Below are 26261 nucleotides of genomic sequence, written 5' to 3'. Positions count from 1 at the left end.
GCATTATCAATTCATGGGAGAACTCAAGTTGTGGGAAAAGTGAATAATGAAGATTGTGAGCTTTCAGTTGTTTTGAAAAGAGTAAAATGAAAAGGATAGCTCATCAGATGTCTTTACATTCAAACTTTGACCAAAGAACAGCTGAATTATTTGGGATCATTTTTGTGCTATTGGATATTCTCAGTAAAGTTTTAAAAAAATTATTTAAGTGGAGATTCAGAATCATGCAGCTGAAGAAATATTTAGTTGCATTATAATAAATAATTCCCCTGTGACATTGTGTTTGTTCTTAAAGAATGGATTGTCATAACCAAGACTTATCTTTACTTGTAAGAGATTAGAAATGATTTTATTCCAAAGATATAAGTTTAAATTCTGCTTTTTCTTACCTGCAAAGCCTCCATCAGGACACTGACATTTACCAAGAAATTGGGCAATACTGCAAAGAGGAAGAGAGACAGAAAAAAAAGATTATCAAAGGGGAAGCTTATCTTAAAATGTTAAGTGATATAAGGTTACCCCAAGAATATAAACTTGTCAAGTTCTCCTACCAATAAAGAGAAAAGGAGATGAAAGAAAAGTCTTTCGCCTCAAAACGTTTTCATACAAGTAAAAATTTGGTGAAAGTCCACAGCAAATATTCTAAGAAGTGACAGTAATTCTATGTTGAGCCTTCTTCTATCTCAAACACTGATAAATAAGGGTTCCATTTATAACGTTCTTTACTTATTCAGACTTCACATGACAATGAGGAGAAAATAAAAACATTTAATTTGGGTCATTCCATGCCAATTCACACAATGAAAGTGTAATTTTGCACCCGACCCTCTCGGAATTCGTTGTAAATTGGTACACATAAAATTCACCATGGCCCACGCACAAAACAAAAAAAAATAGTCAAATCGGTCCGTCGGTTCTTGCGCTACGGCCCACCCTTTTCTAATTGTTTTGACAAAAATGGGCGTGACCTTCAAATTTCAATGGCTATTGCGTCGTAGAGTGTTGACCAATTTTCATGAAACTGGTACCAATCAAAAGGAAATTCAGAGAGGAATCCAAAACATGCATCAAATAATGTATTGGAGCGATTTATAAGGTCGTGACCTTTACTTTGACCTAGAATTTGACCCCCGGACAAATAATTTTTAAACTTGATTTTCGTGTATGTTAATTATTTGTATGATATTGACAAAATATGTTAAAACCAATTATGATATTTTATTTCTTCACTTTTTAAAACTCTTCCAATCTTAAGTCACAGTATGCAAACACACGATAAGAAATTAAGCTCATCAGTTCACAAATGAAACATTAAACATTTATGCTCATGAATAGGTATCTGTTTAGGCATTTTGAAGTTCAGCAATTATATCAATATCATATATATATTATGGGAGCCTTAAATAAGCATATACTCAACAATTTGATGATAAAAGTAAACACTTTACTAACAAGAATATATAAATATATATATATATGATATATATTGCTGAACATCAAAATGCCTAAACAGATATCTATTCATGAGCATAAATCTTTAACGTTTCATTTGTGAACTGATGAGCTTAATTTCTTTTCATGTGTTTGCATACTGTGACTTAAGATTGGAAAAACTCGTGTAACTGGTGAACACTTTACTAACATGAATATCAGTATGTGGGACTAGAGTGAAATTTCATGGTATCTTTGGAAGTTTTTAAAGGTGAAGAAATAAAATATCATCATTGGTTTTTAACATATTTTGTCAATATCATACAAATAATTAACATACACGAAAATCAAGTTAAAAAATTATTTGTCTGGGGGTCAAACTCAAGGTCAAAGTAAAGGTCAAAGGTCATTACCTTATAAATCGCTCCAAGACATTATTTGATGCATGTTTTGGATTCCTCTCTGAATTTCCTATTAAATGGTACCAGTTTCATGAAAATTGGTCAACACGTTACGATGCAATGGCCATTGTCAAAACAAGGAGAAAAGGGCGGGCCGTAGCGCAAGAACCGATAGAATTTGACTAAGTTTTTTTTAATTTGTGCTTGGGCCATGGGGAATTTTATGTGTACCAAATTACAACGAATTCTGAGACGGTCAGGTGCAACCACTGGGTAAATCCAGATGGAATGACGCATATTTCATATAATGAAATACAAAAGAAACAGTGAGTAGGTGACGTCATCTGTCCCCTTACTTGCATACCGATGAGGAAGTGCATATAACTGTTTAAGCGAAATTTTAAAATGTCATAATTTTCGTACTTTACATCCGATTTTGATGAAATTTTCAGTGTTGAACTTGTTGGATTTTTGTTTCTTTCATTCAAATCAACTTTTTGTTGGGATGGACTTGTCCTCATCTAAGAGGAGAAAACCAAATCTAAATCTTTTGATTAACTAAATACTGTCAGTACTTACTTTGAGGACTGTTCAGGGGTAAGTTTTTCTCCTAATAGCTCCAGACTGTGTAATATCCAGTAGCATAGCCATGGTCGACTGGCATCCAATACCTCATAGGATTCTGAGAGGTAACATAGACCTTTGTTGAGATAAGCAAGATGTTTGAAACGCTCTAAAACGGGTCTGGGAATAAAAACAGACAAAACATACTATTATTTAAACATCCAGATCTGAGCTAAAAGTAAAATCTACCAATGGAAACTCTTCAAGCTACAAGGCATTGGCACTGGAATTAAAACATGTAACAAATAATCAAAATCTGTAGGTTTCATCAATCTAAGCATACAAGAAAAGCTTTTTTTTTTTTAATCTATATATGACAGAAAATTAAATGCGTAATCTGGAAAGCAAAAAAAATCATCCATTTTTTCTGTATACAAACCTACCGGTATGTAATCATAACACTTTTGATACAGAATGACGTCACAGACTTGAAGCTGTTCAAAGCACAATAAAGCCTATTTTCCAAGCCTGATAATTGGAAGCATTGTCAAGGAAAAATACTCAGCTGGCAAGCAGTGAAAATTCACTAACCATACATTGCTGTGTTTTGTAGTTTGTAAGCTATCGATTGGTAAATGATTTGTCCACATTTGGATCCAGTCAAGATCTTTAAAACTGAGATATTCAGAGCACATTTACATTCATTTCAAAAGGAAGACATTTCAGAACTCTGAATCACAATCAGATTCTTGTATTATTTGAGCTACAAGCACCCTTACCCTTTGTCCTCAGGAGCCAAATTCTTGATCCTAGCCCTGTACATGGCAAACTTGTTGTCAACGAGATTTTCCACATCTTCCTGCAAGTGCAAAATAAAAGAACAATGAAAATAGTCACATTTATAACAAGGGCTACACAATATTGCATACCAGGTTAAATGATTGTCATTAGATTATCACCAAATGTAATTCCCCATGCAAAAGAATGTTGTATATATATATATATCATATATTCCTGCCACTTGGGTGATCAAATAAATAATATGCAATGGCAGGGGAAACTTTGTTGTTTACCCTTTCCATATCTTAGTCATGAATAACATTGCAGATTTTTTTTAACCAATGCAAACCACTGAGTTTTTTGGAGGAAACCAGAGGACCAGTAAAATAGAGAAATCCAGTGTCAGTCCAAAATTTTGAATATTAAACACTTTCAAGACTAAATATACTCATTATCATTTTCAAGAATGAATGCTCTACTTTCTCACCTCAACATTCCACTTCTAACTCTATCCACTTTTCTTATTCCTAGCCTTCTAGGACTACCATATGGTGTACTGTAAACTACTCCTGCGATCATCCAAACCATTGTGCAAACCTTCAAATGTACCCTGAGGTTGAGATAAGTAAACCGCCTCCAGGCAGATCAGTACGGGCAAGCAAGGAGTGAAGATGTCATGTATATGTTATTTGCCTCTGCAGGGATATACCCTGCCTACAACTTGGAAAATAATTATAAGGACATATCCTTATAGTGGAAGAGTGGTCAAATGATTTTTCCCAAACTGTACAGCAGCTTAGCCCCAGGCCACCCTACTGCTGAAATGTCCTCTCATGAAAGTAATCTCATTATGAATCCCCTCGAAAACTCTCCGCAAAAAAAATCAAGATGCAAGAAGTATTATCCTACCGTAAAATATATCTACTCACAGCAAAAATATGATGCTCGAATTTCTGCATAAGATTCTGCATAAGGAATCTCAGATTTTGTTATAAATTCAGAATATTTTACAACTTTTTCTCTTAAAGGTCAAGTCCACCCTAGAAAATATTTGATTTGAATTGATTAGAGAAAAATCACACAAGCATAATGCTGACAATTTCATCAAAATTGGATGTAAAGTTATGACATTTTAAAGTTTAGCTCCTACCACTACCGTCCACACCGGGCGTCCACAAGCCAGCAATTATCTTTTTTCTCTCTTATTTTAACCAAAATGCTTCCCCCCAGAAAAAAAAAGAATCAGGGTTAAAGAGAAAGATTATGATTATGATAGAGGAACACAAAATACTTTATTTTTTCAGCTTTTACTGCATCGATTTATAATCAAATATTAAATGGGGCTTACAACATTTTTTTTAAAGTCAATTGATAAAAATATTCCTCCTCGGGATTGGAGCTTTCATGAAATATCAATCTTTTTCATGATTACCGAAAATACTTAGAATGTCCAAAAAATTTTTATCGGTGTATTAGCTGATACCTTGCGCCCGCCTTAATTATTTTAATGTTGAGATACTATGCTTTAATTTAATGAATTCCTAAAAACATTAATTCTCTGATCATTTGTCGCAATCGAATGATTCGATTGGTAAGCTAATTGAATAATCATTATGATTGTTTAAAATGTGTCTCTCTATCAGTTTTGAATATTTAAAAAAATGTCAGCTCGTGCTTGTTGCTTGCAATATTTTGATTAGTAAGAAATTCTTGTGTATGCGAGTTTGATACATAAATAACTAGAGAGAGGGGGGGGGGGGTCCCTCAGCTACTTGTCCTTGCTTATTCCATATTTTTTTTATTATGCTCGTGTTGTGAGTATTTCAAAGTCTTTTCTTTTTCTCACCCTTTTTATTGTCTCGGAGCTTCCCTCTATTTCTTTGCTACGATGTATAGCCCTTCTTACTTGTTTCAATTTTTTTATGTTCTCATTTCATTGAAAACATAATTATTAAACTGACATAGAAGACTTTACAACAAAATTTTGATATTGTTTTTTCTTGTTTGTTTGGCTTTCTTTTTTCTTCTCCTCAGTCCTTCTTTTTCTTCTTAGTTTCCCTTTCCTTATTTTATCTTATTTCATTTCATGAGGCATCTGCCAACTTATATACAACAACAAACGTATTTAGAGGCGGATATCCAGTGAGGGGGCGTGGTGGTGTGCCCCTCTAAAAAGAGGAAAATAGGAAGGAAAAAAAGCAGGAAGGAGAAAAAATAAGAAAAAAAGAGGATGGCAATGATGATGATGATGATGAAAATTATCTTGGTGAAGATGATAGTGGTGGTGGTGATGGTGGTGATGATGATGATGATGATAATGATGGTGGTAGTGGTGATGAAGATGAGAATGAAGTTGGTGACGATGATATGATGATGATGACTAGATGTAATTTTGTTATTTTGTCTTTAAAAAAAATAATAGTGCAAAGGCGAAATCATTTAAAGTTTATTATGAAAATAGCAGAAAAAAATAATTTGAAAAATTGTACGTATGCGTATGGAAAATCCATCGCCCACCAAAAAAGAAAAAAAAGTGAGATTTTGTTTTTTGTGACGGCGTAGGCCTACGCGAGCAGCTATGTGATATAATTATGGTAAAAAAAAGTAAATGAAATGCCAAGAAATACATGATAATGACTTTTATTGTACATTCAGTATATCAGTAGATAAATTCATACTCGTTTCAAAAAAAAAAAGTGGGTATATTATGGACCATTAAAAATGGGCAGTTGCTCTATATATTATATTACATAGAATATATAGAGCAACTGCTCGTGTGTAGCGGTAAGTTATTCACCTGATCTACATAATTCATGCGGCGCACGGCGCGTGCGCAATGTTTAATAATTATTGCTGTGAATACAATGAATGTCATCAAAAACATAATCTCACAGATCAAATAATGCCAGCTCGACGCGCAAAATCAGAAAAAAAAAAATTTTCTGCCCTGATAATTTGATAACCCTAACCTAACCCAATTTCTAAGTATTTTTATCATAAACAGGATAACTATAGACAATGATTGAAATTAACTTTATATTCTTTTGCGAAAATGAATATGAAGGACAGCTTTTTGATAAAGAACACAGTTTTAGAGCGTTAGAGCGCGATTTATACCTACAACCGCTAACATAGGCGGATCCAGGGGGGCCCGGGCCCCCCTATTGGCAGAGCAAAAAAAAAGAAAAAAGAAAAAAGGAAAGGAAAAAATAAAAGGAAGGGAAAAGAGAGGAGAAAAGAAGAAAGGCAAATGTAAGAGGAACATGATTAAATGAAATAACATTAGGGGAAGACTTTGAAAATAATTTTTTTTAAAATCTATTTGTGACAGTTTATCAAAAAATCGGCTCGCGATTTCTGCTCACATTGATATGCCTCTCATGCATAATTACAAAGTGCTTTAAATGTCCAGTTTTCAGGCCATAATATTAACAGATTTCGCGCTCTCATGCTTAGGAAGAGAAATAGGAAGATGGTCATCATTTTCATATGATGACATAATGCCCTCATAGAATGTCCCGGTCCTATGTAAAAACTCAAAGTAATAATAATAAAATACATCAGCTCTTTTTTAACTGTGATCCATCACAATTCACAATTTTCCCACAAAGTGTTTGCATTACAGAGCTTAAATTCACCCTTTGTTATATCATATATTTTTAGCTCGCGCTTTGCGCTCTCTTTGATTTTCATAAGAAAGTTACTTAGAATACCCAAATTCTAGGTCGAAATCTAAAACACACGTTAATTCAGATACGCAGATTGTTCTCTATTTAAATCATTATCCAGTTTCAGATCACAATATCAAAAAGTGTCTGCTCGCGGATAAATAACTTATCCTTTTCATGATAAAACATGAATAGTGTGTCCAGAATATTTCCGATAAAATACTTAGAGTCCTTCCAAGATTACAAAAAGTGCTTAGCATTTCATTATTCAGGTAAAAAAGGTCAAAATTTTTCAGCTCGCGCTTCGCGCTCGCAATATTTGAATGTTGAAATATGTAAAGTCTTCATGGCTAAATGCAAGCAGTCCATAACAGGTACAATTTTGAGCAGTTCAAAACGTATACACAAAATTTCTGCTCGCGCTCTGCGCTCGCATTATTAATGTAAGGAAGATCCCCACTTACTCATCCTTTTCATGATTTACAATACTAATTGAATAGAGTGTCTTGTTCAGCAGGTCTAAATCTCGAAATTTTTTGCTTACGCTTCGTGCTCGCATGTTTAATTATATACCTATTCAGTTAAGTTACAAAACGTCTAAGAATTTCCATTCCTTAGGTAAAAATGTCAAAAAATTTCGGCTCGCGCTTCGCGCTCGCATTATTTGATTTTTAAAAATGTGTAACGTCTTCATGGCTAACTGCAAGCAAGTATCTAACAATACTTTTTCCATCACTTCATTTCTGCTCACTCTTTACGTTCGTAGTAATTATTAACTTGCATACACATCTTTTTTTTCAGGAAAACAAACATTTCCCAGAATGTTCAAAATTTTAGGAAAAAGTACATAAAATTTCCAAAAAAATTTAGCTCTCGCTTTCCGCTCGCATTATACAAATAAGGGTTATGGTATTATACATTTATGTTTCATAAGAATAAATCTAAAAAGTGACCATTTAGGACTACCCCTTCAAAGAAACAAAAAAATCCCGGCAAAAATCATATTCGAGCGGCCGATCGGGGGAAATATGGCTGAAAAAATTTCCGCCCCCCCCTATTGGCGAAGGCTGGATCCGCCCCTGGCTAAATCCTGTCACTGTCGGTATACATGAAGCAGTGATTCCATCAGCTTACGGTAATAATTTTTGCAACACGAGCGCCAGTCCGAGAAATAGACAGGCATTTGCCCAAACGGACAACATGTCAACCTCTGCTCATTTCTTTTTGCACGGGCACATGAAATCTCGACGTAACCCATCACATTTCTCCCTATTTTCTCCTCCCTTTTATTTTCCATTAATTTTTCTTTCGTTCACTTTTTTTCTGTCCTCTTTTCCCATAATTTTTTTTACCCATCACATTTCTCCCTATTTTCTCCTCCCTTTTATTTTCCATTAATTTTTCTTTCGTTCACTTTTTTTCTGTCGCCTTTTCCCTTCTATTTTTTTTTCTCGTCTCACCGCTTTTCCTCATCCCCAGCCCTCGACGCCCGTGCAGATTCGCAAACAATATCAAGAGTATGTCTACTTGCAAGGGCGGAAATCTCTCCCCAAAGGTAGGGGGACCAGGGGCTGGAAAATTTGACAAGCAAAAAACAAACAAAAAAAAGAAGGTTTATCACCCTCTAAAGAAGGTCATCTTGACCAAAAGAAATTTGACAAGCAAACAAGCAAAAAAAAGGGGGCATGCCAAAAGTAAGATCGTCTCTTCCAAAATACATTTCGATTTTGAACGAAATGACCAAAAATAGTAGGGGGACATTTCATAATGTGCCCCCTACTATTTTGGGTGAGGGGACATGTCCCCCGGCCCTGGGGTTTGCGCCCATGTGGGTGGGGGTGTTGCGCCTCCCTATCGGGATCATATCACAGCGAGTATACACTCTTCCATATGGAAGAGTGTTTACTCGCTGAGATTTCGATCTCACACATAATTTTATAAAAAAAAATAGAACAGCTACGCCTTGAACACAGGCCAAAATGCCTAACGATTTCTCCGCGGCATTAACAACTCTCGTAAAGGGCGCTCCATTTATAAATAAAGTTGCATGAACAGCTGTCTATGACGACAAAATTTAACGCGGAATTGTAGCCAGAACCGTGGGAAATTGGCAGAAAATTCAAGAAAAGAACCGGTGAGTACCGATTTAACAGTAATCATGTATTAAGTAACATTTATTGAATAAGAATAATTTTTTTTACGGAAAGAAAGCTTAGTTCTAAGCTAGGGCGGCCCAAATGCGCGTGAGTGGAGTCTTAGTTTCTTAACACCTGTAAGTATTGCGGTGTCACCTAGAGTGTCGCCTAGAGTGTATCTGCAGAGCTACCAAGTCTCACACATTATCAGATTATGCGCGAGACTCAAGCATTTTGGACTCTTGTTCATCCCCTCAAATCTCTGTCTCACGCAACTATCACAGCCTATCCCCATATACATTGTACACAATGTCTGTGATCTCACTCAGATTCACAGAAAATCTCACGCATAGCTGGTCTTTGAACTTGGCATCTCTGTATCTGGCGACCACTTTTTTAATAATGCACTGTAAACTGTACACAGATCTCAACGTATGGGTCTGCACATAACTCACGAATATAAACTGTGGCATTTATCGGTTTGATTTTGACCCAAATCATCAATCACTGCCACGAACCTGTTGCTCAGATGTTGAAGTTGGAACACCATCATCAAGAAACCGCTGATTCCCAAGCCAGTCTTCTTTCTCAATGCATCTAGCTGCCTCCATCTTAAAAGAAATAACGTCAGCTTCAGCTTGAGAGTTAGTTTCGGAGGATATCAAAGTCTGTTAATATATGTATTCGTTGTGCGTCCAGCGCAAACGATCTTTCGCTCGAAAATGAAGTAAAGATGATGCACGATGTGATCCATGATGGTGATGATGATGCCCGTGATGATGATGGCGATGGCGATGGTTATGGAAATAAATGGCGATTTATTGATGATGATGATGACGACGACGACGACGATGATGATGATAATGATGATGATGATGATGATGATGATGATGAGGGTGGTGATGATGATGATGATGATGAAGATGATGATACTGATGATGATGATCATGGATGAAGAAGAAGAAGATAATGATGATATGATGACGATGATGAAGAAGAAGAAGACTCGGTAAGATGATGATGATGATGATGAATAATAACAATGATAATAAGATGGTGGCGATGATGATGATGATGAAAATGAAGAGGATGCAGGTGGTATCAATGACGATGGAAGGAGTGATAATGATCCATGGAATTGATACCGCTGATGATGAAGTGGGCGACCTATTTTTCTTAACTTGAATTACAGGGATATCAAGCTTGACTAGTAACAGGCAGAAAATACATTTTTCTTCTGCTCTTGTTTCTCCTTTCTTACCTTTCTCTTCTTTCCCCGATGTCCCTATATAAGCAGCGCTCGATCCCTGAATGATGAATGATGATATTTGGTAACGACGTACGATGATAAGTGATGGTGTTGTTGTTGATGTTGATGTTGATGATGATGAATACTAATGATGATAATAATAAAAAGATGATGATGATGATGATGGTAATAAAAAGATGATGGAAATGAAGAGGATGCAGATGGTATCAATGATGATGGAAGGGGTGATAATGATCCATGGAATTGATAACGCTGATGAAGATGTTTTTATATCTCTCCTCACGCGGGCCTATAGCAATAGGCTACATATAAATCAATTTCTTCCTTCTTTCTTTCTTTCTTTCTTCCTACTTATTTTCTTCCTTCCGCCTGAAAAACTGGACATTCTAGACCCTTTTTGTAATCATGCCTATGATGATAATAAAAGATGATGTCAGATGATGAAAATGAAGAGGATGCAGATGGTATCAATGATGATGGAAGGGGTGATGATGATCCATGGAATTGATAACGCTGATGAAGATGTTTTTATATCTCTCCTCACGCGGGCCTATAGCAATAGGCTACATATAAATAAATTTCTTCCTTCCTTCTTTCTTTCTTTCTTTCTTTCTTTCTTCCTCCATATTTTCTTCCTTCCGCCTCAAAAACTGGACATTCTAGACACTTTTTGTAATCATGCTTATAAAAGATGATGTCAGATGATGAAAATGAAGAGGATGCAGATGGTATCAAATGATGATGGAAGGGGTGATAATGATCCATGGAATTGATAAAGCTGATGAAGATGTTTTTATATCTCTCCTTACGCGGGCCTATAGCAATAGACTACATAATATATAAATCAATTTTTTTTTCTTTCTTTCTTTCTTTCTTTTTCTTCTTTCTTTCTTTCTTTCATTTTTTTTTCTTTCTTTCTTCTTTCTTTTCTTTCTTTCTTTCTTATTTTCTTTCTTTCCTTCCTTCCTTCCTTCTTTCTTACTTTTTTTCTTTCTTTCTTCCTCCTTATTTTCTTCCTTCCGCCTCAAAAATTGGACATTCTAGACACTTTTTGTAATCATGCCTATATAAATATACAATCGGTGCTCGCGCGAAGCGTCGGCGGAAACAAAATTAAGATTTCAGACATCTTCCTTCTTTTTTTCCTTCCTTCCTTCCTCCCTTCTTTTTTTCCTTTTTTCTTTCTTTCTTTCCTCCTTCCTTCCTTCCTTCCTCCCTTCCTTCCTTCCTACCTTGTTAATTTCTTCCTTCTTGTTATATTATCCTTTTTCATTCTTTCTTTCTTCCTTCCTTCCGTCCCTCCTTCCTTCCTTTCTTCCTTCCTTCCATTGAATAGGCCTATTCATGAAGATATGCCTAAAACTGTTTCACCGGTGTAATGCAAATCTTTAACATGTAATTACTTTGTTATTCCTTGTCCAATTTTGATCAAATCTTCATTATTTTTTTCGTCAGAATTTTCATTTATCCGTTCAAACCATACTACTATAGCCTGGAATACCCCTTTAAAACGTGCTTAAATTATAAAGTTTCAGATCAGAATATTACAAAATTCAGCTCGTGCTTCGCGCTCACATTATCATTATAGGAAGATACCCAATTATCAATTCTTTTCCTGAATTATAAAACATGAATAGAACGTCCTGTTTTTAGGTCATAAATCTCAATTTCCTTTTTGCTCGCGCTTCGCGCATGCATCAATTGTCTAGTTCAGGCGCGCCGGAACACTTTCATTTTTTTTTGGGGGGGGCAAGATCCCGAAGGGGGCACAATATGATCCACAGGTCTCTCCTCCCGATATAACTGATTGGGGGGGGGATGCAGGTGGACATCGACACCGGGGTTTCCCCTACTCTTATACGAATAGTGCAGTGGGTTCTTAACGTGCAAAGGTGGTGACTCTCCTCTACACGGGCCTCCATTTAACGTCCTATCCGAGGGACGGAGTGTTTTCCATTGTAACATAGCCTGCATCTATGAAACGTGGGAGAGACGTTTACACACAACGCACTGACTTCTGTCATCCGCCCAGGGTGGACTCGAACCTACGATCTTTGGTTCGACTTCGACGGGCAGATGCGTTACCGACTGAGCCAACACCGCTCTCTTGTTATCACTGTATTAACTTAATTTATATTTAGTTGAAAATGAAATAATTGAAACAAGTTTCTCGAGATGTTATGGTTTCTGGGCTTGACAGCTATGACATAGATTCCATATCTTACTCGAGTAACTAGTGTTCACGCGCGTTAGTTATATCGGGTCCGGTCTGAGCGTTTCTGGGCGACCGCGCGTTTGTTAGACGACACACTCAGCCAGCATCATAGAATTATAAACCTAACTAGATTTTAATTCGTCATGAGGACGAATTAAGTGGTCTGTCATGAATTTTCATTCAGTGTCGGCTAATGTTGTATGAAATGAATTACTTAGATATGATTGATAATCTTGATCATAGACATCATAGGAATAAATTTGGATCATTGCTAAATGTGATTATTAAGGTGGTGATGATAATCGTGATGATTATGATGATGGTGGTGATAATACAATACGGTAAATATGAAATGAAGTTTGGAGCAAAACGTAAAACGCCTTAAAAACTCCTAAAAAATTTTAGACGATTTTACCAAAATTGACATTCTAAAATTGCGTAATGAAAGGCGCCTTAATTTTCACAGCAGCTAATATTTAATCGACAGTTTTAAGTTTTTTATGCAAAATCTTTTTAAAAATCCTTTGTACTGTTAGCAATACTTTTTCAAGATTTCAAGCAAGAATTTTTACAATTTCAATGGGTATAAATTTCACAGAATACTTGAAAATTCATAGGTGATACTTTTTTAAAACTAAAATATCTTTAATACTTTTGTTCAAAATTTCTGCTAAATTTCAATAATTTTAAAAACTGATCAGTGATGTTTTTTTTTTTATAAAAGAATTAAGTAGAATGTTGTAAAAATTTGCACAATTTCTAAGCATTTCACATTTTTTCCGTCAAGAATTTTCAATATCCATTGATTAATTGAGTATGACTGAAATTTACTTGAAAATTCTTTCGTGATGATTTTTAATGAAAAAAGTCAGGTAAAATATTAAAATACCAGCAATTTTCCCGCAAAATTTAGGGAAAATGTGTAATAAACTAAATTGCACAATTTTTTAAATCTTATATAAGGTACCTGAAAATTTGTTATAAAAAAAACCCGGGAATTTCCACAAAACGTCTGGAATGAAAATATTCCACCGAATAGCGTTTCAATATTGTAGCGTTTACTAAAAAAAATACATAAATGATGTTTTACAATGTAAAAATTACCTCTTAAAAAGTTCCGGAAAAACTACGAAAAATGTCCTACATGAAAAACCGCAAAACCAGTGCGCTTGAATTTTACAGGAAGACCGTAAAATTGAATAATAAAACATTTTCTCAAAAAAATTCTCAAAAATTAGGCCCAAAAAAAATTTGCAAAAACTTAAACAGGTCACAAAACATTGATGCTGTGGTCAAAAATTAAAATTATTCCACGTTATTTGTAGAGAATTTTTTCGACTACATCATATCAAAATTTGAGAGAAAACTGACCACTAATAACGAAGATACTGTCAAAAATGTATAAATATGTTGAGGTATGTTGCGAAAATGTGTAATTTTTATTTCTAACATAATTTTGTGGTATTTACGCAATCTCCAAATGAGATATTTACTATATCCAAGAGTGAGGAAAAATTGGGGGTCAACGGACTCCTTGAGGAGCTACAGTGAATTTTATATAGGCATATTTTTGCCCACTTTTGACTTATTTTGCGAGTTTGCACGCGCGTGTAATGCACATTTGAATTGACGCGCATTTGCGTATTATTTGTCGTAAGAGGCTGAATGAGGTATCAAATTAATCAGAAGATAATGGACAGTGAACGGACCTAAATGACGACTCGAAGATGCATACCGATGGTAGGAGCAAAAACGCGCACGCATACCTGTGCGCGCGCAAATTTTTGACATGCTCAAAATGGCCTGAAACGTACCCAAATTTGACCACGATTGATTTGGGGAATTTTAAAATTTTGACGCGCGCGTACGTGCGCGTCGTGACCTTTGCATGACCTCTGTTGACATGTCCTGATGACCTGTCATCTGAACTTGATATGGTGCAAATATGAATGATTTATGATGATTAGTTGCGATGATATGATCAATAATTTAATTTTACAAAATGGCGCCTAGATGACGTCATCACGATTTGATGACCTTGAAAAGTTTCGTTTGGCCATTCGCTTTTAGTCTGAAATGTATTCATTAAAAGGTTAAACGTTATCACACTGTAATAAGATGGAAAAGGGGCTTATCAAAGCTATGTTTCACAGAGGAACTGTTCGTCAAAAGACGCGAGGCTTACTATGATAATTTGTCCTTAAATAATTTATCATTTTTCATCTTTCATTTTTTTTTTGGGGGGGGGGGGCAAGTTCCCCCCCCCCCCGCTTCCGGCGCCCTTGGTCTAGTTATTTACCTACCCTGTTTGTGATTAGAAAAGGGATTATAACATCCCTTTACTAGGTCTGAAACCTCAATTTTGTTTCAGCTCCCGCTTCGCGCTCGCATCAATGTTATAGTTAGGCCTTGGTCTAGTTATTTACCTATCCTATTCAGGATTAGAAAAAGTGCTTAGAATGTCCTGTGTTTAAGTCTGAAATCTCAATTTTGTTTCCGCTCACGCTTCGCACTCGCACAGCATGATTACAAAAAGTGTTTAGAATATCCAGTTTTTGAGGCGGAAGGAAGAATAGAAGGAGGAAAAAAGAAAGAAAAAAAAGAAAGAAAGTGATTATGATGTTGATGATGATGAAGATCATGGATGAAGAAAAAGATAATGATTCTTTAAATCTTATTGGTTGTTGCCTGGTTCTATATCTTTAAACAAACCAAATGTTCTACTTGGATTTACTTAGCCATTTTAGGATGCTGATTTCATTTAAATATAGATATATTTTACAAAATGCCCTCTGGAGATAATCAATTCTGAAGCTGCCGGGGGCTTTGCATTTTGAACTCCACCCGGGCTTCGCACTACACGAAGAAGAAAATATGTAAGAACAAAAACTATTTTTAAAAGGAGAAGAGAGCAAGATAAGAAGAAAAAGAAATGTGAATAAAATAAGGGGAGGGGATAATTGGAAAATAAAAAATATCGGGTCATTACATTTAAATGAAAATTTCGCTCACACTTCGCGCTCGATTTCCCTGTTAAGTGAAATAATCTGCTCACTGGGATACCATGGAGCTTGGAATATCACATCTAAAAGTCAATATGCACGAATTGTTTGCTCGCGATTCTAGTTTCTATTGTATTCTGTTCATGATTACAAAAAGTACTGAATAAAAACAAAATCGGCTAGCGCTACGCGCTGGCATTATCATTATTTGAAAGGCAAATTTAGTGAGACACGTATTCTCTTCACGTATTACAGAAAACAGTATTCAAGTGTCACCGTTTCTAGCATCGTTTTTTCCATCTCGCATCAATTGTTTAGTAACATGACCATCCTGTTCATATAGTTTCAAAAAGTGCTTACAATCCGAGGTTTTGGGTCAAAATATAATATAACTTTTTTAGCTCGCCCTTCGTGCTTGCATCAGTTGTTTACATTAATAGCCCTCTTGTTCATGGTCACAATAAAGTGCATTAGAATTTTGATCGGAACATCAAACATTTTCAGCTCGCGTTTCGCTCTCGCATAAAATGTTTAGTTAAATATCCATTCTGTTCATGATTACCAAAAGTGCTCAAAATGTCAAAATTTCAGGTCAGATTACCGAAATGTTTCAGCTCGCGCTTCGTGCTCGCATCTATCGTTTAAATAGATATATACTTATCTTGTTCATGGTCACAAAGTGCTTAGAATGCACAGTTTCGGGTCGGGATATAAAAAATGTCCATCCTACTCATAATGACCAAAAGTGCTTAGAATGTCAAAATTTGAGGTCAGAAAATAAATATTTTTTAGCTTGGGCTTCGCGCTTGCATAATTTGTTTAAATAGATACCCACCCCATTCATGGTAACAAAAAGTGCTTTAGAATATCAAATTTTGGGTCGGAATATCAACAATTTTCAGCTCCCGCTTCGCGCTCGCATCAAAGATATATTTAGCTACTATCCTGTTCCTCATTCATGTTCATGGGGGTGCCATTTTCGAAAAGTGCCCAATGCACCAAAATCAGGTGGGCCCACGGGGTGTAAAATTCTGTAAATGTGCCTGCCTTGTTAGATATCACATCATGTTTGTGAAAAAACTAAGATGTGCTTAAAACTGTAGACTACCCCGTAAACAAAAATATATATATAAAAAACAGCTTTCAGCAGCCGACTGGGAAAATACGGGTGAAAATATTTTTTTTCCATCCTCCCTAATTTGTTATGCTTTCGCCGCCAATGCAATGAAACCATTATACTTGACATTCAAATACTATCATTACTATTATATACATAGAAAACTGTCAAGTTTTTGGAGTTCTTATGTGTAAAATCCTCTAAAATTCAAAAAATGGACATAATTCTTCACATCACCCTCAATCCGAAATATGGATCGACAACTCTAACTCTAAAACTAAATGTTTTAAATAACTTTAGCCTCGGTCAGGGGAAAAATAGCGACTGATTTTTTTTTCTCACCCCCAATAAAATAAAATAAAAAACGAAAAAAAAAATCAGATCGCGTTTGACCAAAATAGTTAACAATTACAGCAATCGTATTCGTTTTAGGGTGAATTATAGGAAGGTCAATTATAAATTTAAAAAGTTAAGCATTCTATTGTTTTGCAGGATTAATGTATTCTGTATCTAAATGTTATTTTTTATGACGGAGCGTGTAGCAACAGAGTGAGAATATTCTCGAAATTGAATAAGAGCTAAAACATAAATGGAATACTGCATTATTCAATACATACAAAAATATATGTTTTTATTATTTCTTTGCGGTTGATTTTTTTCGGGGGGGGGTGCTTCAGTCCCCCAAAGCACCCCTAGAACCGCGACTGGGGAGGGGGGGGGGCAAAAAAGGCGTTTACTTGTCAAAAGGGGCATTGTGTGCATGCAGGCATTTCACCATCTTGTTCCTGCCTGAAGTTGCCGTCACGGTGGTTATGAATGTTGAGCAAAAGCTTTTTGAAGGAGATTTTTCTGATTCAATCAGAAATTGTTGAAGGTCAAGTCCACCCAAGGAAAACAAATGATTAGAATCAATAAAGAAAAGAAGGCATACCCCTCGAACTTTCATCAAAATTTGATATAAAATAAGAAAGTAATGACTGTTTTAAATTTTGTTTATTTTTCACAAAAACAGTTGTTATACACGACTCGGGGATCTGCAAATGAGAGAGTCGATGATATCACTCGCTCACAAATTGTGTTTTTTCATGCTTGACTAATGTTTTGACTTATGTTTGACAATTTTTTTTTTTACAAATTTGACATTATTTTACCAGCTTGAATGAATACAATATGTTAAAACAATGGTCATTCCACAATACATGTTCATGGAGGAACAACTTTGTTTTATGTAGCTTCGGTGAGAAAAAGGGTCCGGGTAAAGAAAACCTTCGAAGATGAAAGGGCCGGGTACAGGGGCCCGTTGCAGAAAGAGTTGCAATCAATCGTAACTCTAAAAATCTTGCGCAACTTTATTTTCAACCAATCAGCAGCGCGCATTTGGGACTTGCGATTGATTTTTTGACTTGCGATTGAACGCAACTCTTTCTGCAAACGGGCCCCAGGGGGGCCCGTTTATAAGGGGGCATTTCCATTGGGTTAAAATGAACCTATATAAAATGTTTCAAAACGTCGGGGGCAGGTGCACTGTGCGCCACTGACGACGACGACGATGACAGTCAATGATGATGATAAAGAATGATAATAATTAATGATGAGGAGTGGTGAAGATGACCGGGACGGCGGCACGGTATTTTCATGGAAAAGTGGGCGACTTATTTTTCTTAATTGAATTACAGCAGTGGCGTAGCTACGGGGGGCCTGGGGGGCACGTGCCCCCCCCCCTGAGATTTGGTGTGCCCCCCAGGTGCCCCCCCAGAAAAAAATGGCAGAGCAAAATAAAAAAAGAAAGAAAAAAGGGAGAAAGAAGAAAGCCAAAAAATGAAAAGAAGAAGAAAGACAGAAGAAAAAAGAAGAGGAAAATAAGAGGAGGAAGACGAGTGAATGAAATAATGTGAGGGGAAGACTTGCAATTAAAAAAAAAATCTTTTCATGTTACTATATAAAATTTTTGCTGGCGCTTCGCGCCATAATTGCCTGTTCGATGGGATTCATATCTTGCTCAATAGGCTGATGTGGAGCAAGTTTTGAAGTCAATATGCAAAACATATTTGAGCTCGGACATCGAGCTTTCATTATTTTTTTTTTCATTTACAAATTTAAGTGCTCTGTAAAATGTCCGTTTTATGGTCTACATATCAGCATTTTAAGCTCACGCTGCGTGGTCACATTGTTTGATTTGCCAAGTTTATATTGTCTACGTGTATTCCATAATGTTCCATTAAACGAATGTATTCAGAATGCCCAGATTTTAGGTCTAAATATAAAACATGCGCGATAGCCTGCATGTTCTTTATATTATCCAGTTTTACATCAGAATATCAATAATTGTCTGCTCACGCTTCACGATCGCATTATTAATGATACCCAATTGACTATATCCTATTTATGACTTACAAAATATGAATAGAGTGTCCCGCTTTTAGGTCTAAAATCTCAATTTTCTTCCTCTTGCGCTTCGCGCTCGCATCAATTGTTTAGTTACATACCTATCCCATTAATTAATACAAAAAGTGCTTAGAATGACCATTTTATTTTAGGTCGGAATGTCAAAAAATTTGCTCGCGCTTCGCGCTCGCATTGTTAAAATATATACCGTCTTCGTGGGTAACTGTAAGCAGTCCTTAACAGGTCCCTTTTCGATAATGCTAGAACAGTTGATAAAAATTTCTGTTCGCGCTTGGGGGTACATACAAATCTTGTTCAGGATCACACATAACATTGCCCAGAAAATTAAATTTTTCAGGAAAATTACATTAAAGTAAAAAAAAATCGCTCGCGCTTCGCGCTCGCACTTTTTATAAGGCTTATGAGATTATTTTATGTTTATGTTGTTTTATAAGAATAAAACTAAGAAGTGACTGATATAGGTGAAGATAATTTCGGGCCCCGTCCCCTATTGGCGAAAGTCGGATCTGCCCTTGTGGACACATACACACACCGGAAAAATGGCCGGTGCCCCCCTGAAAAAGCAAGGACCCCCCAGTGCCCCCCCCCCCGGGAAAAAAAATCCTAGCTACGCCACTGAATTACAGGGATATCAAACTTGAATTGTAACAGGCAGAAAATACATTTTTCTTCTGCTCTTGTTTCTAATTCCCTTTTTCTTTTTCCCAAGATGCCCCCATATAAGTAGCGCTCGATCCCTGAATGATGATGATGATATGGTGACGACGTACGATGATGAGTGATGGTGTTGATGATGATGCCTGTGATGATGATGATGATGATGACGATGATGATGAGGATGTTGTTGTTGTTGATGATGATGATGGTGGTGGTGATGGTGGTGATGGAGCTAATGTTGTAGTTGTTGTTAATGATGATGACGAAGATGATGGATCATTGATGATTTGAATGTCAGGACTTGTAGGTCGAGGTCATAGAGATATCATTTTGAGCCAAACTTGGGAGATATCCGTAACCTGCGCCAGGGTATTTCCGTTTCTTCATGGTACCGGTACCCGGATGTAATTGGCCATTGCATTAGAGCAAATTTAGATCGCAGTTTGTTGTAGATACGGTAACAAAATGGTGAGTGTTTGTTGCACATTCTGTATTTTTTGTGATATATATTTTGTTTTTATGCGTAATTCTTGTTTTAGAGTGGATTTTGAAAAATTTATGTAAAGCATCGTCGTATTCATTAAGTAATTGCGTAAATAATTGACTGGCCCTCCCATAATTTTGCTGCAGGACAACTCCCAGTGCAGTCCCATACGTTCATGATCGTGTGAAGCCCGTCTCGGTCTACACTGCGATTGGTTGCGTCTGGATTTTTGAAAGAAATTGTGATTGGATGTTTTATACAATATTCAAAAAGTATATTCATTCTTATTTATGGTCATCCTGAATTTCTGTATGAGTTATCAAATTGAGAAAGCTAGTCAATTCAATTAGTGTACAAGTCGCAGACCAAATATCTTGTCTTAAGTTAATTAATTAACTTGTCTCGCGTCGCCTTTTTTTGTAAAAATAAAATTTATAGGCCTAACGTTAGGCTAGGGATAGGCCTAACAGTTACTCTGGCTTGCCTTTGCTCTCGTCAGTCTCACTATGACAAAAGCTAGGCTTAATTTAAGTGTAAGTTAGCATATTAACTTGGAAGTTGGAGCTGTACTAGTAGGTAGTAGTAGGTAGTCATGACAAAAATGCACCTTAGAAATTAATAACAAAAAATGTTCACTTCATAATTCCATTCATATTATCTGGTGTGCTGCCATGCACCAGTCTGCGGCAGGTTCAGAAAACTCTGTGGCATTATCTTGGTTTAAGTCACCACTCCATTCACTGCCGTTTATTTCGTCAGCGGTGGTTGCTTCTTTCCTCTCCCATGGACTTTATACACAACGAGCGCACACACACACGCTGACACACAAGAGAAGAGAGGTGACTTATTTCAGGATAAGGCCAACTCTGCAATATACCACTGAACTCTGCAACACACTATACATACACGCCACACATTCACTTGCTGACTATCACACAGCATAATCATCCGATGACATGGACACTGAAATTTTCTCATCTAAATTACCACATCTCTCACATCTGTCACACTCGCTATTTCTTAACCTCGCAGTTAAGCAATAAGGGGTCTAGAAACTGATCTTTCATGATCTGCCCAATGTTCGTGGATTTTAGAAACATGTCACTTTGGCACTTTTTGACAGCTGATGCATTTTTTCCCCGGAAGTCATGTTATGATAAAAAATGAAATAAAAACATGACAACATTACAACAGCAGCGCGGCAAACCTTCAGTCCCTATGTGTTGGCTATTGAGTGTGCGCACGCCATTTTTACATGCTTTTGTAATGGAACTTAGCAGTATTTGCACACCATTTAGAGGCAAATTGCAGCTGCCTCACAGAGCTCGCGGGATCGCATAGAAAATGTACATCAGGCTTAACACTGGCGCACTGCGATTTTCATTGGTCAAACTTTCTTGATAACAAAGGGAAGTATGATCAGTCCTTTTAAAATGATATGTATGGATTTTTTAGTTTGTGCAAAATAGTTACACGGTGGAAAAATGCTTAAAGCCAAAGGGTCGCACACCGGCTCAGTTACTCTATGTTCTTAATTCACTTCAAAGAAGTATGATGTGAATTAAGCCTAGGGAGTATCTGGTCAAATTAAGGTATTTCTAGTCACTTTTCCCCACACAGTTAAAACGTTTTACCAAAATTTGAAAACGTTTTGTGCATTCATGGTCATTTAAATGGTCGGTTAAACGTTATGACTCGGGCCTAGTAATAACGGTTACTCAAGTAGCTTTGTCAAAAATAGATAGGCTTAGAGATGAATTGCAGTGATTTCACAGTCACACTGATCATGCTGATTGATAGGGTCAGACAAGAAGGATCATCTTTGTTTCCTAGAATTGTTTCATGTAACATCTGAAGGTTTCCTTGGCTAAGAAGATGGATGTAGTGGGTTTTCTATGGTACCTTCTGTGGGCAATTTTTGGTCCTAAAAAGGACCACCTAAATTCAACATTTTGACAAGTGTGTTCTTGATTCTTCTGAGGACGACAGGAACACACAGGACAAACAATTACCCACAAAAGATACAAGGAATGTTTCATTGTAATTATTTCTCCACCCAACAAATCCATGAAGGTTCATTCACCTGCCAAGTGCTAAGACTATTGGAATGGTTTCGGTTACATGATATTAACAAGTCCTTTGGGATGTTTGGAAGACTGCAAGTCATGAAATATATACCGGAGTAGAAGGTAGTCTAATTGATGACACAGAATGTATTTGTAGCATTCAATTCCAGTAATTGCATTCCAAGCCCTGCAGAGCCAGGGTGAATCGAGAAAAAAAAACTGTCCTCATAAACAGGGACAATCTCAATTTTCTATCATTTGACTATTTTCTATTTTTGTTTTTATGCTTTGTAACATATATTTTGGAAAAAGAAGTATGATTTCTTATTGGACAACTTTTATGTGCATTGTAGATGTAGTCTTTTCAAGACTAGGGATTTAGGATATTCAAAAATACAATTTTTGGGGGACATGGGCAATAGTTATATAATGAACTTTCTTTTGTGTTATATTTGTAATTACATCCAAATTGTTCTGTGTCCTGTTGGTGCTTTAAATGTCAAGTCCACCTCAGAAAAATGAAGATTTGAATCAATACATAAAAATCAAACAAGCATAATGCTGAAAATTTCATCGGAATTAGATGTTAAAAAAAAGAAGAAAGTTATAACATTTTTAAAGTTTTGCTTATTTTTCACTAAACAGTTATATGAACAAATCAGTGCCATGCAAATGAGAGAGTAGATGATGTCCATTACTTGCTATTTCTTTTGTTTATTGTTTGAATTATGTAATATTTCAATTTTTACCAATTTGACATAAAGGAACATTAAATGTTATAACAATGGTAATGCCAAGTGTTCAGGAAGGAATAAAACTTTGTTTTACAGGACAATGAGGAGAAAATTAGAATATTTCATATAATAAAATACATATGAAATAGTAAGTCATCAGTCCCCTCATTTGCATACCGACCAGGATGTGCATATAACTCTTTCGTGAAATTAAGGGAAACTTAAAAACATCATAACTTTCTTATTTTACATTCAATTTTTATAAAATTTTCAGTGTTATGCTCTTTGGAGTTTCTCTTTTTATTCAAATCACCTTTTTGTTAGGGTGGACTTGTCCTTTATTAAAGTAAACATTGATCAAAAGTTTCATCAAATCAGATGCTCATGTTGCTTGAGGTAGAAAGTGATTGAATAGTTATGCATTATTTACATGATGTATTTTGTTTTTATTGATTCTAACCTTGAAATTTCCATATGTGATCCCCTACATGTAGTTCAAAGCCCACATTACATGTAAGTTGCAATTGTGCTCAATAGAAATATGAATGAGTGTTCAATTCAAAATTTTTTTTGTACAGCTTGTCAAGGTTGGTTGAATGTAAAATAATTAGTGTGTTTGATATATATACATTTTCATTTTGTCTGTCAATGAATTCAACTTTTATTATGAAGAATGAGATTTACTCAGATGTAATCAAACTGTATTAAAAAACTTGTTCAAAGTATATTTAAAACTATTTTTTTAATTGTGATTTTTGAGCCAGTCAGTCACATTTGAAATGCACTTGGAAACTTTGAAAATAAAACATAAGGTTATTTCATTGCCTGGCTGGCAGAAGGTTGTATGAAGTTTTCTTGCACATATCTCGTGGCTTAAGGGAACATGAAACTTCAAATTCAAATGCAAATTTTCTTTGTCCTTTGATGCTCTCCCTGATTTTTTAAACATTAAATCAAGTTGTTACCTAGTTAATAGTGCTGTTTCAAAAGTATACTATTAAAATAGTAATAGAAAAATTGTATCTCATTGTGATTTTCAAGCTGGTTTGTCTCATATGAAATGCCCACAGAAAATTTACCTCCGAAATATAAAGTATTCATTTCATTTTCTTTTTCAGGGTAACGATGTCACACTACCTATGGAGATGTGCTCCAACTGTAAGTAATTCAAAGTCTATTTTTCATTTTAAGGAAATTAATTGAATTTATTGAAAATGCAGAAATTTAAAGTTCATGCATTGCTTCATTGGACCCCTAATGACACAACACCTCTGGCGATTTTGATATTTAGTGAAGCACATGGCTTCCTGAAAGTAATCTATTTATTGGTTTTAGATTATATTTCATAGTAGCAACAACAACAATGTTAACTGGATTTAGCACCTTTTCTAGAGGATACAAAGCACAACTATCATTTTCATTACTATAGCTTTCGTTCAAACTGCTTACAGTAGTTAGTGCATTCAAGGAATTAATTGCGCCAGGTAGTAGCTACACATTCACCTAAACCTAGGTTGAGTGCAGCACAATGAAGCCTATGATGCATTCTTACGGTTAGAGACATTTTTGTGGTAGGTGCTACTTCACCAATCATGAATACATGTAAGTCTGGAAAATTTCCTTCTAAAATACTTCTTCCCATAATTTGCATCATACTTATCTTTTAAGCTCTTTACTTTCAAAAGAGGGGGGGGGCACATTTCTTTTTTAACTTCATTTTAACATTACAAATTTCAATTGTGCTTCTAAAGGGGGAGCACAACAGGCCAGTTGTGCCCCCCCCCCCTGGATCCGCCAGTGCTTGGCACCTAATCTTACATAAAATTATACACAAACCAAAGCAAGTTTTCTGGCTTAAATCCAATTAATGAATACATCAGTGCTTTAATTTTGATATATATTGGACAAAAATTGAAAATCTAGATGCTCAAATTCAATTGAAACATATTATTCCTGTAAAGTCATATTGAATTATTTTTATGCTATCAGAAATACATGTACACATTCATACTTGTTAGAATAGTAATTATTGAGCCTGGCCTAGAATGATGACGTCCTAGATCTGGCCCTACTTCAATTATTATCAGTATTCCTAACTCTGTCTTTAATTAAAAATGTGATTGTTGTTCCGAAGCAATGATTCGCATTTAAAATATCTGTATTATGAAATAAATGCTGGTATATAAATATGTTAGAGTGTTAGATGAGTATTAATTGCCAATTTCCTGTCACTTTGATTTAATATATGTCTTTCAAAACGGCATGAATTTGAGGCCTTTCTGGATGTGTTGAGCAAATAGGTGCTTAAAGGAGAAGTTCACCATGGCGTTGAAGAGAAGCCTTTGAGTGAAATTGTTTCATTGCATGTACATGTATGTGTCAGCTGCTTCCCCATGTGATATGTGTTATTTCTTTATACAGTGCGTATCAAAAAAAGTTTACACTTAGAAAAAATCCTGTAAAACTAGACATTTGTATAAATATCCTGAAGACTTTTCCACATTTTAATATTGGTACAGATCCATTTAAGCAAATGACGATATAACTGTCGAAAAATATTTCCGCTTGAGTGAGCACCACTTACTTTTGAAAAGTTAGTGAAAAGTGATTTGCGCAGAACTTTGAAATAGTTATGCGAATAAAAGTAGACCTTAGTCTTGAAGAACACATGGACTTTAGCTAGTATAATTGATATGAAGATATCTTTTACTTTTTTAAACTTGTTTCCTTGCCAAAAACACTTCATAGAGTGCATTGCGCCCCACCCCACTCCCCACACACCAAGGCCATCGTGACGATATTTGCATTACACTGAGCTGTGATTTACATGAAATGGCTTAGGCTTGATTTTCATTAAAATTGTTAATCATTGTCAAAATGAAAAATGAAAAGTAAACCCACCTTAAATGATAAAACTTTGTGAAAAATTGCTGGAGATGTCTGATAAAAACTTTTGTTCAGATTCAGTTATGTCCTCAGATCCAGCTGGCACAAAAAGGGTAAAGGTTGTGCTTACTAAGTGTTGAAATTTCAATTTGGGTGGCAAAATTGTTACAAAATGCTTGAATGTATCCGTTTGATTTCACTAAAAGTGCAAGGGAAATGTATGAGAAATGTTTTGCTCTTTCCCCTTGACACAGTTTTAAAACGAGCATTTCTGCGCAAACAGATTTCTGCGAGCTTTACAAAAATGGACGGTGCTCACTCAAGTATATTATTCTGTCAAAACTTTTACCTTCATTGAAAAGATGAGACCCAAACCCAAGATTGTATGTAAAAAAATTACCCACATGTTGTATATTTTTGTCTCACCTGCGAAGCAAAGTGAGAC

At 35.7% G+C, this 26261-nt stretch overlaps 2 protein-coding genes across 2 annotated transcripts in view; one reads left to right on the top strand and one right to left on the bottom strand.

Annotated features, from left to right (window-relative positions):
• The window catches only part of LOC121418711 (protein farnesyltransferase subunit beta-like), a 29686-nt gene extending 20019 nt beyond the window's left edge, over positions 1 to 9667 (bottom strand). The window contains exons 1-4 of the mRNA XM_041612773.1: positions 9498 to 9667; positions 3176 to 3255; positions 2412 to 2576; positions 390 to 439 (exon numbers count right to left, since the gene is read on the bottom strand). Coding sequence (XP_041468707.1) covers positions 390 to 439; positions 2412 to 2576; positions 3176 to 3255; positions 9498 to 9590 — 388 coding nt within the window. The 5' untranslated portion in view covers positions 9591 to 9667. The remainder of the gene's footprint in view (positions 1 to 389; positions 440 to 2411; positions 2577 to 3175; positions 3256 to 9497) is intronic.
• Positions 9668 to 20011: 10344 nt separating this feature from the next.
• LOC121418709 (calcineurin subunit B type 2) overlaps positions 20012 to 26261 on the top strand; it is a 33616-nt gene continuing 27366 nt past the window's right edge. The window contains exons 1-2 of the mRNA XM_041612771.1: positions 20012 to 20114; positions 24049 to 24088. Coding sequence (XP_041468705.1) covers positions 20112 to 20114; positions 24049 to 24088 — 43 coding nt within the window. The 5' untranslated portion in view covers positions 20012 to 20111. The remainder of the gene's footprint in view (positions 20115 to 24048; positions 24089 to 26261) is intronic.

The sequence above is a fragment of the Lytechinus variegatus genome, chromosome 7, assembly GCF_018143015.1.
Source record: "Lytechinus variegatus isolate NC3 chromosome 7, Lvar_3.0, whole genome shotgun sequence".
NCBI classification, from domain to species: Eukaryota; Metazoa; Echinodermata; class Echinoidea; order Temnopleuroida; family Toxopneustidae; genus Lytechinus; species Lytechinus variegatus.
This window is presented reverse-complemented; position numbering and strand designations above follow the sequence as displayed.